Consider the following 15,080-nt stretch of genomic DNA (forward strand, 5'->3'; position numbering starts at 1 on the left):
CATCATCTCTATGCTGATTCTGAAATTTTCATCTCTAGCCCAGAAGTCTGTCTTAATTTCCAGATTTGTGTATCCAGTGTCATTTGTCCATCTCTACTTGGATGTTTAGTAGTCATCTCTAACTTAACATCACTGGACTAACTATTTATGTCCTTCCTCTCTATGCTCAGCCTGAAACTTTCAGAGCCAGCCTCCATCTTTTTCTTTTTAAGTCCACGTTCAGTCTGACAGCTAACACTGTTAGCTTCAGCGTCACAGTCTGATCACTATTGCTATCATTAAGTATAAGCCACCACCTCACCGGGAATATTACAGTGGCTGACCATTGACTTTCCCTGCTTGCACTTTTCTCCTTTTCAGGATATTCTCAACACAGAAGTTGAAGTGATTCTGTTAAAACTTATATCAGATATCCATTCTTAGATCTTTCCTAAGGATCTTCCAGTATAAGCCCAAATCCTTCCAGTGACCTACAATATCCCACACAATCTGGTTCCACATCCCACCTTACTTGCCTAATTCTTCTTCTATGTGTTTACACCACTCCACATTCATCATATTATTCCCTAAATATAGAAGGAATATTCTTCTTTTTTATTTTATTTTTTATTGCGAAAATACTGTACAGAGGGGTTACAATTACATGGACAAGGTAATGAGTACATTTCTTATCAAGCATTGTTGCCTTCTCCTTTGTTTCCCCTTCCCATCCCTTCCCATCTCCCCTCCCCTCTCCCCCGCCCCGCCCCCCAGAAGGAATATTCTTGTGCTAGAGTCTTCCCTACCTTAGGCTGTTCACTTTGCCTGAGATGCCCTTCTCTGGCCATCTAACTCCTTTACCTCCTTGAAAGCTTTACATAAGTGTCCCCTCAGTGGCTAACCTTGATACCTAGTACTACAGCTCAGTTCCAAACTACTGCCCTCAGCACTTCCCATCCTCCCTTTCTGCTTCTTTTTTTTTCTCAAAGCTCTTAGAACTAACATGCTATTTAACTTGCTTATTATTGTTTGTGCCAGTCCTGGGGCTTGAATTCAGGGCCTTAGTATTTTGTCCATGAGCTTTTTTGCTCAAGGCTAGAGCTCTACCTCTTGGGCCTTAGCTCCATTTCCAGCTTTTTGGTGGTTATTTGGAGATAAGAGCCTCGCAGACTTTCCTGTCTGGGCCGGCTTTGGACTGTAATGCTCAGATCTCAGAAAATTCGAAGTGTGACCTACTGGTGAATGGCAAATTTGCTTTTTTTTAAAAAAATACTTTGATTGTCTCTCTCTGGAAGAATATAAGTTTTGGAAGGCTAAGAGTTTTGTCTCATTTGTTAATTATTGAGTCCCCAGCATCAAGAATAGTGTTAGCCCACAGCAAGTATTTGTTAAATATTTATTGAAAGAACAAATGAAAGAATACTTGAGTTAAGCCTAGAAAAAGAAGGAACTGGACCAGAAGGGAGGAAGGAGGGCATTCCAGTCAGAAGATAGCAGTGTTAGCAAAGACCCAAAGGTAGAGAGAACAAATGGAAACCAAAGTCATCTGGTTCAGCTAGAGAAATAAAATATGAGAGGAGAAGATATAAATATAACTGTTGGACGCTGTGCTACTGAGTTTCAACTTTGTTTGGTAGGCCAGGTGTCTACAAACTTTGAACTAAACATGTCTCTCAGTGCGGACAGTTTAGCATGTGTCTCCAATGTCTATTTATGTATTATATACATGAATTATTGTCATCTTATATGTTAAATTCAGTATCAATAATTTTCTATTTATTTTTGTTCTTGCCTTGGGGCTTGAACGCAGGGTCTGGGCTTTGTCTCTGACTGTGTGCTAGTGCTCTGGTACTTGAACCACAGCTCCACTTCAGGCTTGTTAGTGTGATTTTTTAACTGGATATAAGAGTCTCACAGACTTCCTTGCCCAGGCTGACTTTAAACTTTGATCCACAGGTCTCAGCTTCCTGGGTAGCTAGGATTACAGGCATGAGCCAACAGTGACTTTCTTAAATTCTTATTTTTAAGATAAATATAAACATAAAACTCTTAATCCATTAACTCATCCCAGGGATTATCTTGTAAACCATACCTTAGAGATGACTACTCTAGTGTATAGTTGCTAGGGAAACATGAAGAGGGAAACATGGCCAGGATTTTAGAAAAATAATTCCCTCTGGGGGTTTGTACAGAGAAAGGATTGGAGAGGAAGAAGAGAGAGGCAAGGAAACAAGAAATTATGTCGACATGGATTAAAGAAAAAGCGGTAAGGAAAGGATAGATTTGAGAGAGGTTGCAGGAATGGGTTTCTGGATGGGTTGGCTGTGGGGTTGAGGAACTAGTGGAGTCATGATAGATGCTTTTGTTAAATCTTTCCTGCAAATGTCCAGTCTAAGTGAACACTCAGGGGCCTAAGAATACTGAGAGCTTATAACTTAAGCCCATATCAATAGAGACTGAATTAAAGGTCCAGCAGTAGACATGGTATTTGTAACCATAGTTATAATCCCCTACTCCATCCCCACCTAGTCCCTCTATGACCTTCAACCAATAACATTTTTTTATATGTGCTAGTGCTGGGACTCGAATTAAGGGCCTGGATGCTGTCTCTTAGCTTTGTCTAATGCTGCTACTGTACTACTTGAGCCACAGCTTCACTTCTGGCTTTTTGCTGGTTAATTGGAAATAAGAGTCTGAGGACTGAGGTTTGAAGCCAACCCAGGCATGAGTCCATGAGACTCATCTTCAGTAACGGGCAAAAAGCTGGACATGGAGCTGTAGCTCAAGTGGCAGAGCACTAGCCTTGAGCACAAAAGCTCAAGGACACAGCCCAGGCTCTGAGATCAAGCTTCAGGACTGGTGCCAGAAAAAAGTTTCATGAACATTCCTGCCTGGACTGGCTTCAAAATGTGATCCTCAGATTTCAGTCTCCTGAGTAGCTAGGATTACAGATGTGAGCCACCAGTGCCCAGTTTTTATGCTTTAATTTCCACATACACAAAATGGAAATGATGATAGCACATTAACATTGAAGATTCAGTTTGTTAATTCTGTAAAATGTTTAGATACTTTATAATTGTTAGCATCATTTAGTGCTTTTGAGTGACTGGATGAATGAATGAATTGTGCCTACCTATTTTGTCACCCTCAAACTCCTGTACTATCTGTCCTCCAGGCAAAACAACTTTCCTACATACCTCTGCTGTCCAGTCCATAACTCATTGCTGCTGGAATTCCTTTGTTTTGGAAATCCTTGTACCATATATAAATGTACTTCAAAAAGACTTCCTTACCCTACCCATAAAGCCCATTCAATCTTACCTCTCCCCCTTTTTGTGGCTATGAGTGAATTCTCTCCCCATAGCTCTCAGAAACACCGGACACCACACACACACACACACACACACACACACACACACACACACACTCTTGTGGCTATGAGTGAATTCTCTCCCCACAGCTCTCAGAACACCGGACACCACACACACACACACACACACACACACACACACACACACACACACACTCTTGTGGCTATGAGTGAATTCTCTCCCCACAGCTCTCAGAACACTGGACACCACACACACACACACACACACCACACCCCAAAATTCTTCCCCTTTTGTGGCTATGAGTGAATTCTCTCCCCACAGCTCTCAGAACACCGGACACCACACACACACACACACACACCAAAAACAAAAAGAGACAAAACTATATTCAACAGGAATCTAGAAAACTTCATATGAATTGATGAAACTGCACTTTTTAGGGGGAAAATCCAAACTACTCAGCTCTACAAACTTCTTAATATAGTCCCTATCTTGCATTGTCTTTCATAGATTCAAAAATTAACTGTTTCCCACTCCATTCCTACTACTCTATATTCTTTTTTAAAAATTTAATTTATAATTTTTTTGTCAGTACTTGGGCTTGAACTAAGGGCCTGGGCACTGTCCTTTAGTTCTTTTGCTCAAGGCTGGTGCACTGCCATGTGAGCCACTGCTTCACTTCCAGGTTTTGGTGGTTAATTGGACATAAGAATCTTAAGGACTTCTCTGCCTGGGCTGGCTTTAAATTCTGATCCTTCAATCTTAACCTCCTGAGTAGCTAGAATTACTGGTGGGAGCCACCAATACCCTGCTCCTATTACCCCATATTCTAGTAATACCTGTCTATTGTTCTTGATATATCTTAAAATGTTTATCACTCTCCTCCTTGTTCTTCATGTTTTTCCCTCTGCTCAAAATGTCTCTATTACACTTTTCTTCTCTTGGTACAATACTACTTACCTTGCAAGATTGAGCTCAGTTGTCACCTTTACTTGTGGGCCTTTGAATTCCTTAGACAAGATGAAGCCCCTCCTCTCTGATCCCATAACTCCCTAATGCACTGCCCATTAAGCTTTGATCACCCCTTGATGTTATTTATTGTGTCTGTGTTGGTCTTTGCAACTAAACTAGAGCCCTTGTCAATCTGTGAGCTGTTTCTCACCCGTTCATGACCCTGGTATTAAAGCCTGGCACCCAGAAAATAAAATAATTTCTAGATTGAATGGAATTTATCCTCCCAACTTCTTTAGATTCTAGGTCGGGGGTGGGAAAATAACCACAAAATTGAGTACTTACCCACAAAATTTTCCATCATCTGTGGGCTGTGATGGGGGGAAGGTGCCAGGCGCAGCAACTCCTCACCTCGGGGGACAGTTGGGTAGTTGATAGCCTGCACGTAGATACTGTGCTTGGAGAGTAGGAGATCACAGATCTTGCTGTTGAGTGCTGCATCACCCACCTGTGCTCAAAAGAAAGGTCATTGAATACCTGCCACCCTGGGCTTGCCACTAGCTCCATTAAACAGATGGAGGGATTCCAGTCAAGGAACATCAGTGAATTGGGGCTTGGATTTTTTTTCATAAGAGGCTTAGGCGTGCCACCTGTAGAATTTCTATTGAGGAAGAGCCTAGAGCCAGCAACTGCATTTGAAGGAGAGGTAGAATTAGTACCAAGAATCTTGGCTTGAAACTATTTTTAAAGGCAAGCACATAGATTAATTTGGGGTGGTTCTGGGTGACACAAAAATACCATGAAGGTATCTCAGAGATGTTGTCATTCAGCCCATGAAAAGGTCAGGTATTTAAAAAATGTTTACAAAGGAACATTAAGTTAGCCTAATGAGCAATTGTGACAATTATCCCTCTATATCTGTGGGCTTTCCCAGGTATTCAATGGATCGCAGATTTAAACAATTAAAAGAAAAAAAAACAATGAAACAATATGTATTTAGCAGGGCACAGTAGCACACACCTGTATTTCTAGATACTTAGGAGGCAGAGATCAGGAGAATCATGGTACCAAGCTAGTGCAAGCAAAAAAGTTCATGGGATTCCTCCAACTCAACCACTTTTTTAAAAAAAAAACAAAAACAAAACCTAGAGCATAGTTTCAATTGCCTGTCACGCCAGTGGTGTGGGATGCACAAATAAGGATTGCTGTCTGGGCTGGCCTATGTATAAATACAATACCCTACTCAAAAATTAAGGAAATCAAGATGGTCCAAGGGTGTGGCTGAAGTGTTAGCTCACTTACTTAGAGCAATAGCAAAGCCCTGAGTTCATACCTTAGTACCACCAAAAGCAAGAACCAAAAACAAAACAATAAAAAAACTCTGCATGTTTAATAAACCTAAACGTATTTTTTTCTTGATATTTCTAAACAATACAGTATTTATACTGAATTAGGATAAGTCATCTAGAGATAATTTAATGCATATGGGAGAATTTTATAGGTTATATGCAAATACACCATTTTATAAAGGGATTTGAGCATTTGTAGATTTTGGTATTGGCATGTGTGTGTCGTGGGTGGGGGGGGGGGTCCTAGAACTTATCTTTCTGCTCATATCAAGATGACTTTTTTCATCCACAAATGATTATAAGCATTCTTCCCACACATTCTGACTTACTGACTTACTTGTTCCAATAGATGTCATTTAAGAAAGAAATAGCAGTTCATTTTTGCTCAGAATATGTGTGGAAAGGCTCCTGCAAGAGACAGGTGGGGAAACAATGAAGCAGGGTGGCACTCTCACCCGAATGGGGATGATGTGGCTGGGGCAGGGGATGACAGGAAGGCCCTTATCCATTAGTAGCTGGCGCATGTGCTTGACATTCCGCTGGTGGGCCCTCCTCAGGGCCTGGCCCTCTTCTCCCTTGAGCAGACGCACAGATTCCAGAGCCCCAGAGAGCACCATGGGGGGCAGTGAAGTGGTAAAGATGAAGCCAGCAGCATAAGAGCGCACCATGTCCACCAAGTCGCGAGTGCTGGCAATATAGCCACCCACACAGCCAAAGGCTTTGCCTAGAAACAGAGATGAAAGATATGCATAGACTTTATCATCACCCCCCCACCCCAAGAAACAAGACCATTCCTCATTTCACACAAGGTGATATATCAGAAGCTGGGACTCCAGACTCCCTTTCCAGTCCTCTGCTCATCTCTTTTGTCCACAACAAGCAAAGAGTTGATAATTCTGTGAGTCTGAGATAGGGCTGTCAAGGCTTGCCATATGTAATGACTAGATAGGAGGGAGGAGGGTGGAGACCTTTAGCAACTTAGACATGTAATGGAGCTAAGATCAAGGCTGGAGTTGGTATTGGGAAGGAAAATAGAGTTCTTTACAAATTCAAATTGAACCTGGCTATTTAGCACAGCTCAGGGGGCTTTGCAAAAAAACAAAACTTTGCTAGATTTTCTCAAGAAGGGCTGCAGTAGGAAGAGAGTGAGGAGAGGGGATCTGGTAGGACAGTCTGGCAGTCAAACTTGATCTGTAAATTCTACCCCCAACAGCTTCTGCAGCTTTGGGGAACAGGAAGAAAAGGATCTGGCAAGAGCCTCTGGATTGCATGTAAGGGCAATTCACTCACCAAGAGTCCCAGAGACGATGTCAATCTTGTGCATAATTCCATCACGTTCCCCAATCCCAGCACCTCGGGACCCATACAGCCCTACTGCATGGACCTCATCCACGAAGGTCAGGGCCCCATACTGGTGGGCTACATCACACAACTCTTCAAGGGGACAGATGGCACCTGAGCAAAGACAAAGCAGAGTGCTTAAGAGATGGTTCCTTTGCCAATGTGGAATTTCCCATGTATCCCTACCTGGGGTTGGAAAAAATTGTTATAGAGAAAGAGGGGTATACACTTTCATTTGAGATGATCACACACTTCTTTACATGCACCAACCATTTGTACTCACCAGCTTTGGCTCTATGTGTGTGTATCTGTGTGTGTGTGCGTGTTTAAATAAATTGGGAAAACCCCTCATCTTTTGATTTAGGTTATTACAGTTCTAATTTCAGACCCCATTCATCCCTTGGCCAGGTACTTCTAACAGCTGTCAATGTCTCATTCTTCACTGGCCCTCCTTTAATCTTTCTGGATTTGTTACTATCTTCATTTTTGTCTTCATTTCTATCCTTATTTTTCTGTTTCTGCTTCTTCTCTCTTCTTCTTTCCTTTTCTTTCCCTTACTTTCCCCTTTCTATTTCTGTTTGTGCACCATTGTGTCTGTCTTTCTTCAGACTTTCTCTGTACTCTTGTGTCTGTGCTTCTTTGTGCTTCTGTTATTTTGTATTTTCTAGGTCCCCATGGGACTGTTTCTCTCATCTTTGCCAATGCAGTTTCCCAAGGGATCCTTAGGCAAAGTCATAATCTATGAAGTGAGAGTGAATTAGAAGTAATCATTTTCAATAGATTTATCATTTTCCATATTATTCTAGACATTATGTAGGTTGACAAATTATTCATAGATCTTCAAATGACTGTAAATCTCATGAAATAGACTTCGAAGCCAGTCTTAATATTGTAAGAATCCACAGCATTTTCCATTCTTTTACTCCTTGGCATATAGGAGAAACTTCAGAAAGGAGAAACAGGTGCTTCAGACCAGGAATAAAGAATGTAAGCAGTTGGTTGGACAACATGACAGGAAAGAAAAGAATGTGATGTTTCAAGTATCATTTCAAAGGGAAAAGTTCATTCTTGTAATTGACAGTTTAGCAGAGTTTCTACCATAAATAAAATGGAGCCATTCATTTGTAAATGTAAATAGTATGATCCCAACGTAATTTTCACTAGAGAAATAGTGAATTTGAATAGTCTTAATGCTAAAATATACAAATATGATAGTTTTACTTTATTACTGGTTGGAGAAAGGTGGGTGTGGTCATGGAACTAATTAATTACATACATTCATGTATTTCTCCCAGCTATTCTCTTAATACCTCCATGTTGTAAACAGGCTAACTGTGATACAGAACAATTTAAAAACTTGCCAAAGCTACTGAATTGTTCTGTTAGGATTTGAATATGGACAATTTGGGATTCAAGCCTATGTATACAATTATTATATGATGCTCATTACACTTAGGATAGCAAATCAGGGAATACTTTGGACCTTCTCTTGTTTCAGTTGTAAAAGGGACAAAATGAGGACCTTGTACTGTGAATATATCCAGAAGAATGTACTTAAATAACCTGACTTCTGCTCAACAGGGACAGCAATAGAAAGCTTTGAGCCTTGTTGCATCTAGGAAATAGAAAGGCACAGTGACATATTTCGATTAACACAAAATACATGGAATGGCTTCCATCATCTCCAATTTTACAATCAGATATTTTACCTTGGGGAACATTGATGCCCAGAGAGTTAAAGAGTTGTTCAAGTTCACAAAGATAAATGTCAGATGTGGGGTTTGAACCCAGGTCTGTGATCTGAAAAACTATTTTGATTCTAATGCTTCATATTTGACCTTAGGAGAAATCCTAGGTAATAATTTATGAATGTTTCCATTGTAGAAGCCAGACACAGATGATTGCTTTGCACATCATTTCTAGTGAAATGAGTATTGTGCAAGGAAATTGAAGTTATACATCCTTGGTGAAAATATGTTTGACACCAATTTCCTGAGCCAACTAAAACAGAATTTGATATCATCTGTGAACTTTACTTTCTTTACTTGTAAGATGAATGTAATTACGGCCTCTATCTTTTGGTGTCTATTAGCTGTAAGACTGGGTAAGTTACTCCAATTGAAACCACTGTCCCAGTTTCTCATAGAAAAAGAAATAAAGGTAATAATAGCACCTGTGTCATAGAATTGTCATGAAGAGTGAATGAATTAGTAGATATAAAATAGTAATATTTTTGCATGGCATGCAATTAACACTTTATAAGTGTTAATTATCATATCATCATTGTCCCCAACATATCATCATCATCATAGTCATCATCATCAAGGTTTTTGTGAGATACATATTAGTAAACATATTCATTCACACATATACGTACCATCCATGGAATGAACAGTCTCAAATGCCACAATTTTGGGTGTTTTAGGATTAGATTTCTCTAGAAGTTTCTTCAGATGATCAGGGTCATTGTGTCTGAAGACAAACTTGGTTGCTCCACTATTGCGAATGCCTTGGATCATGGAAGCATGATTGCCTGCATCTGAGTAAATCTCACATCCTGAGGGAACCAAATGTGTAATTCTTAAGCTTCTTTCTCAGTATACCCACTTCAAACTTTAGGTGTGACATATCAGGGAAAAGGTGTTCCCCCTCCCCTCCTTTCTTGAAGATCCTTCCCTGCTTCCTCCTCCTCTAGAAATCTTTGTGACACTCATTCCTCCCTTGCCCTGAATTCTGACCCTTACTTTCTTCCTGTCATTTGATTTTTTTTGTATGCTGGCCTTGGGGCTTGAACTCAGGTACTGGGGCTGTTCCTGAGCTTCTTTTGCTCAACACTAGCACTCTACCACTTGAGCCATAGTCCACTTATGGCTTCTTTTTGTGAGGGGAGTAGTTAATTGGAGAAAAGAGTCTCACTGACTTTCCTGTCCAGGCTGGCTTCAAATCATGATCCTCAGATTTCAGCCTCCTGAGTACAAGTATGAGCCTGGCACCTTCCTATCATTTCTAATTCCTCCCTGGCTTCTCACTGTCTTGGAGTAGAGATAAAAATTAATTTGACAAGAATCTTTAAAGTTTCTTGAAGATAGGGCCTAGGTTCATTCTCTTCAACAAATACAATTAAGGTTTACAGTGGGGTTAATCTGAGGGTATATCTGTAAACCAGGATGATGCTAGATTTTTCCTGGTCTGAAATCATACCTTTTTCAGGTAATCTATCTGCTTTAACAGTTACAGGAATGAATACTTATTAGGCTTTTTCCATTGGAAAAATGCTCATGACAAGTTAGAACAAGGACAGATAATGTCCATGACATCTATTTACTTTACTATACAAGAGAGAAAACGAAGGCCTTTCTTTAGAATATGAGGTTACAGAGAATTTTTTACTGGGAGGGCAAGTGAGGTGGGAAATTGGTACATTGTTGACTTTTGGATATTGGAAATTATACTGACATTAAAGAAAAGAGACTTTTCCTAAGAGTATGAGATAACTTCTACTTAAGAAAATGTCATGGTTTCTTGAAGGACATATCTTGGAGTTTCCTCAGAGCAAGAATAAAATCATTTTATCTTTATATCCTTTGTTTCCAGTATAAGATTTAAGTATACAATATGTGCTAATGAAAATGACTGGTTTAAGACTGGGTACTTACTGTCAGCTCATGCTTATAATACTGTCTGCTAAAGAGGCTGAGATCTGAGGATTGTGGTTTGAAGCCAGCCCAGGCAGAAAAGTCCATGAGATTTTAAATCTCCAATTAACCATCCAAAAGCCAGAAGTTGGGGTGTGGCTCAAAGTGTTAGAGTGCTAGACTTGAGCAAGAAAGATAGTGTCCAAGTCCTGTGTTCAAGTCCTAGTACCAGGACACACCAAAAATACTGTTGCTAGGCACTGGTGGCTCACACCTGTAATCCTAGCTACAGGAAGGCTGAGGTATGAGGATCTTGGTTGAAGCTAGCCAGGGCAGAGAAGTCCACAAATCTATTATTTATAATTAACTATCAAAAACTGGAAGTAGAAGTGTGGCTCAAGTGATAGAGTACCTATCTTCAGGAAAAAAAAAGCCAAACAAGAGAACAAGGTCCTAAGTGCAAGTCCAATATAAGCACAAAAACTGAATAGATTATAGGGTACAAAGAAAATTATGTAGGTTCACTAGATTAGTGTGGTGGTAAAAGAAAGGGCAGAAATTAGCCAGGTGCTCGTGGCTCATGCTGTAATCATAGCTACTCAGGAGGCTGAGATCTGAGGATAGCAGTTCAAAGCCAGCCCAGGCAGGAAAAGTCTGTGAGACTCTTATCTCCAATTAACCACTAGAAGATCGGAAGTGGTGCTGTGGCTCAAGTGGTGCTGTGGCTTCAGCTCACTTTGAGCTGAAGAGCTGAGGGACAGCACCCAGGCCCAGATTTCAAGCCTCATGACCGACCCCCACCCCCCAAAAAAAGAAATGGCAGAAATTGAATTTTAATGGTTAAAGAGGAGGGGAATGACAAAAGAAATCTGAGAAATGTTGACTTTATTTGAGATCATAGATGACCTCAGAAAACGATTCCAAGAAATAATTGTGATAGTGTGCTGAAGAATCCACAGGAGGTGAGGCAATAGATTACAAACTCAGTGTCTTCTTCCAGGCAGTTTGCTTCTTATAGGGATAGAGACAGGTTAGTAGCTACAAAATGATGAGGAGATGAGGCAATATGTATTTTCTAAGACGCAAGAGAATTGAACATGTTTAAAAATAGAGAGTGGCTGAGGATATAGAAGACTATGAGGAAACTGATCAAGGTTGCTGAGTAGATAGTGGGGAGTGGGACACAGAACCAGTGGAAGGATTAGTCAACAAGAAAAGAGGCATCTCTTCCATTGTGACAGGAAACAGTGAGGAAAGAACAGGTGAAGCTGCATGTGAATTTGTAGGTATTTTGTGGTTTGCAGTTGCTTGCTGTTTGTTGTTTTTACTTCCAGCAGGCTGGAAGGGGCAGGGAAGGTTGGGGATAATGGGAAGGTCAAAACTGCCCCCAGAGACTTGGATAATTGCCTAGGCAAACAGGATTGCCAGACAACATAGAGGGTAGAGTGGAATGATTTGTTAATGGTTTCCTTCTCAGCAGTTGTATGAGCCTAGGATCAACATGGCAGAATGTGAGAGTGTTATTCATTTGTGGCTGAGCTGTGTTGGGAAAATGACAAGGTATGATAAATTGATGAGGTTACTGATTGAGAATATGTGGGGGAATATGTGATTTAGTGTGTATGTAAATGGTCGCCTTTATGCACAAGGAGAGATGTGTCTTTCATTGTAACAAAAGAATGAGGAAAGGTAGATGAACAGAGAAGTTGATAGATCTAATGTTAATAAATAAGGAAATCATACCTGGTGGCTTTTGTATTATTTGGGCAGGAGATGTGGGTTATTTGGTAAGGTTTTAAAGGGGAAAGAAGGTTTGGGAAAATTTCTGTGGAGAAATAAAACTATTTATTGTATTAAGGGCCCTGTTGAGCTGGGAGTGATGAATTCATGGTGCTATTATGCTGTGAGGTTGGATGATGTTCCCTGATACTCTACTAAATCCAGGTATGGAAGGCATGAGAGGAGAAGGTTATAATCCTCTTTTTTGGAGGATATGAAAGGTAGGTAAAAAGGAGGAATAATGGGAGCACGTGAACTCAGAACAGAGGGAATGGTCTATTGCTGCAGTGAGACAGCATACTGTGCTGTAGGGTATCAGCCTTGACACAAATCTCAGGCCACTGACTTACCTGGCAGGATCTTGGCCATTGTGAAGAGAGTAGAGTCATTGGCCACAAAACAGGAAGAGAAGAGCAGGGCTGAATCCTTCTGGTGCAGTTCAGCCAGCTCCTGTTCAAGCTCCACATGAAACTTACTGGTGCCTGAGATATTGCGGGTACCACCAGCTCCAGCTCCATGATGTTGCAGGGTCTCCCTGGTCCAGAGGAAGCAGAAGAGAGACAAGGAAAAGAACAACAGAAACGCTATCAGGTGTGAAGCCTTTTCCAGATGTTACAGTGGTCAGTGTTGATTTAGGAAACCTATATGAATTGTGTCCTATGTGATTCAGTAGAGGAAAGACAGGAGACATGGGACCTTTTCGGGACTGAGGCACTCAGAGATGTTGTGGAAAGTGGAGAGAAACCAAATAGAACTTGAACCATTGGAAAATTTAAAGAGAGGGTCACAGGCTATCTCTGGCAATGCTCATTCTACAGTTAGATAAGAACTCATGAACAGTAGACTTTGATTGTTTTCTCATCCTCCACAATACCAGATATTCAGGAGTTTAGAAATTTGTGGTTGTGTTGACTGATTTAGCTTATATCTGAGTAGATAGCCTGAAAAACTTGGGCCAAAAGAGTTATAGTAGAAATCAGGTTTCCACTGCCAGCTCTGCCTTTCCCTTCCATGTGTACCTCATGATCGTCTATAGATATCCCCCACAGTTTGTGAACCAACTCTACTACTCACTGTGTTGCTTGCAAGACCCGAGGGTGCCTGCTCATGCCCAGGTAATCATTACTACACCAAACAGACACATCCTTTGAGGCCACAGATGCATCGGTGAAGTGTTGCGCAAAGGGGTATGCATCAGCCCAGCGGTTCACAGTCTTGAATACACGGTAAGTGTGGTCCAGTTTCTTTTCCATGATCTTATCTCTAAAGAATTGATCATAACCAAAGACATGGTCTCCTGCAGGAGTAGAAATGGGAATGAAAATAATGTATTTCAAATCTCTCTTTTTTTTTCTGTCAGTCCTAGGGCTTGAACTCAGGGTGCTCTCCCTGGGATTTGGCTCAAGGCTAGTGTTCTACTAATTAAGCTACAGCTACACTTCCAGCTTTTTGGAGGTTAATTGGACATAGGAGTCTCACGGACTTTCCTAGTTCAGGCTGGCTTTGAACTGTGATCCTCAAATCTCAGCCTCCTAGGTAGCTAGAATTTATAGGCATGAACTACTGGCACCTATATATCCATATTGTTGGCTTTGGGTTTTCCAAATATTTGTACTACCACTGTTTCTCTGGATTACATTAACTCTCCACTATTTCATTCAACTGTACTTTTGTTTATTCACTCATTCAGTAATTAATTTACACATTTCACTCAGGCTTCCTACCCTTGGCATGACCTCATCCCTCCTCCAAGGATTAGTGCAGAACCTTCTAACTGGAATTACTACTTCCAGTCTCGATGGAAGAAGCACTGACAGATCTAGTTTATAGATATATCTCTGTCACTTACTAGTTATGTAGCCTTGAGCAAAGCATAAATCCTCTGTCTCTGTTTTAATGTCCTTATTTGTAGACTGGACTAATAATACTTCTTTGCAAAACTGAGAACATCTGGTAACAAACAGTATGTAATGAACCTGAACTAACACCTGGCACATAGTAATAGTATCATTACTACTATAGTAACAATAGTTAATCAAAAAGATAATATTGAATTATATTATCATGACTAGTTTTTAATGAATGTCTTATAGATATGAAGTCCATTTTCAGGAACTTTAAAAATGTTATTTTATTTATTCCTCACAGAAACCATATATAATAAGTTCTATTAACATCTCTGTTTTATAGATGAAGGAACTGAGGCATGAGGCATGAAGAGGCATAACTTTTCAAGGTTATATAGCAAGTAAGTGTCCAGCAAGTAAGTGACATACTAGGTTTTTATGAAAAGGACTGGGCAATGGTGGCTCACATCTGTAATCCTAGTTACTCAGGAGGCTGAGATTTGAGGATCTCAGTTCAAAGTCAGCCTGGGCAGGAAAGTCCATGAGACTCCTATCTCCAGTTAGCCACCAAAAAGTGGGAAGTGGAGCTGTGGTAGAGTGCTAGTCTCAAAAAAAATGCTCAGAGACAGCATTCAGACTCTGAGCTAAGCTTCAGGATCTGCACAGAAAAGGTGAGGCTATGTAGTTTCTTTGAGTGTATTTATATGTGGATAAAACTAACATGCTGAGGCGGCAACAATGCTTGATAAGAAATGTACTCATTGGGGTTGGGAAGGTGTCTCAGTGGTAGAGCGCTTGCCTTGCATGCCTGAGGCCCTGGGTTCGATTCCTCAGCACCACATAAGCAAAAAGAAAAAAGCTGGAAGT

At 40.6% G+C, this 15,080-nt stretch overlaps 2 protein-coding genes across 2 annotated transcripts in view; one reads left to right on the forward strand and one right to left on the reverse strand.

The window, feature by feature from the left end:
- Apex2 (APEX nuclease (apurinic/apyrimidinic endonuclease) 2) overlaps nucleotides 1-13,451 on the forward strand; it is a 27,834-nt gene extending 14,383 nt beyond the window's left edge. Inside the window, exon 7 of the mRNA XM_013035815.1 lies at nucleotides 13,403-13,451. The gene's annotated coding sequence lies outside the window, so the exon portion shown is untranslated. The remainder of the gene's footprint in view (nucleotides 1-13,402) is intronic.
- The window catches only part of Alas2 (5'-aminolevulinate synthase 2), a 25,458-nt gene that overhangs the window by 1,036 nt on the left and 9,342 nt on the right, over nucleotides 1-15,080 (reverse strand). The window contains exons 3-8 of the mRNA XM_013035802.1: nucleotides 13,441-13,705; nucleotides 12,717-12,901; nucleotides 9,330-9,509; nucleotides 6,902-7,066; nucleotides 6,067-6,335; nucleotides 4,608-4,770 (exon numbers count right to left, since the gene is read on the reverse strand). Coding sequence (XP_012891256.1) covers nucleotides 4,608-4,770; nucleotides 6,067-6,335; nucleotides 6,902-7,066; nucleotides 9,330-9,509; nucleotides 12,717-12,901; nucleotides 13,441-13,705 — 1,227 coding nt within the window. The remainder of the gene's footprint in view (nucleotides 1-4,607; nucleotides 4,771-6,066; nucleotides 6,336-6,901; nucleotides 7,067-9,329; nucleotides 9,510-12,716; nucleotides 12,902-13,440; nucleotides 13,706-15,080) is intronic.

The sequence above is a fragment of the Dipodomys ordii genome, unplaced genomic scaffold (assembly GCF_000151885.1).
Source record: "Dipodomys ordii isolate 6190 unplaced genomic scaffold, Dord_2.0 Scaffold221, whole genome shotgun sequence".
Lineage (NCBI taxonomy): Eukaryota > Metazoa > Chordata > Mammalia > Rodentia > Heteromyidae > Dipodomys > Dipodomys ordii.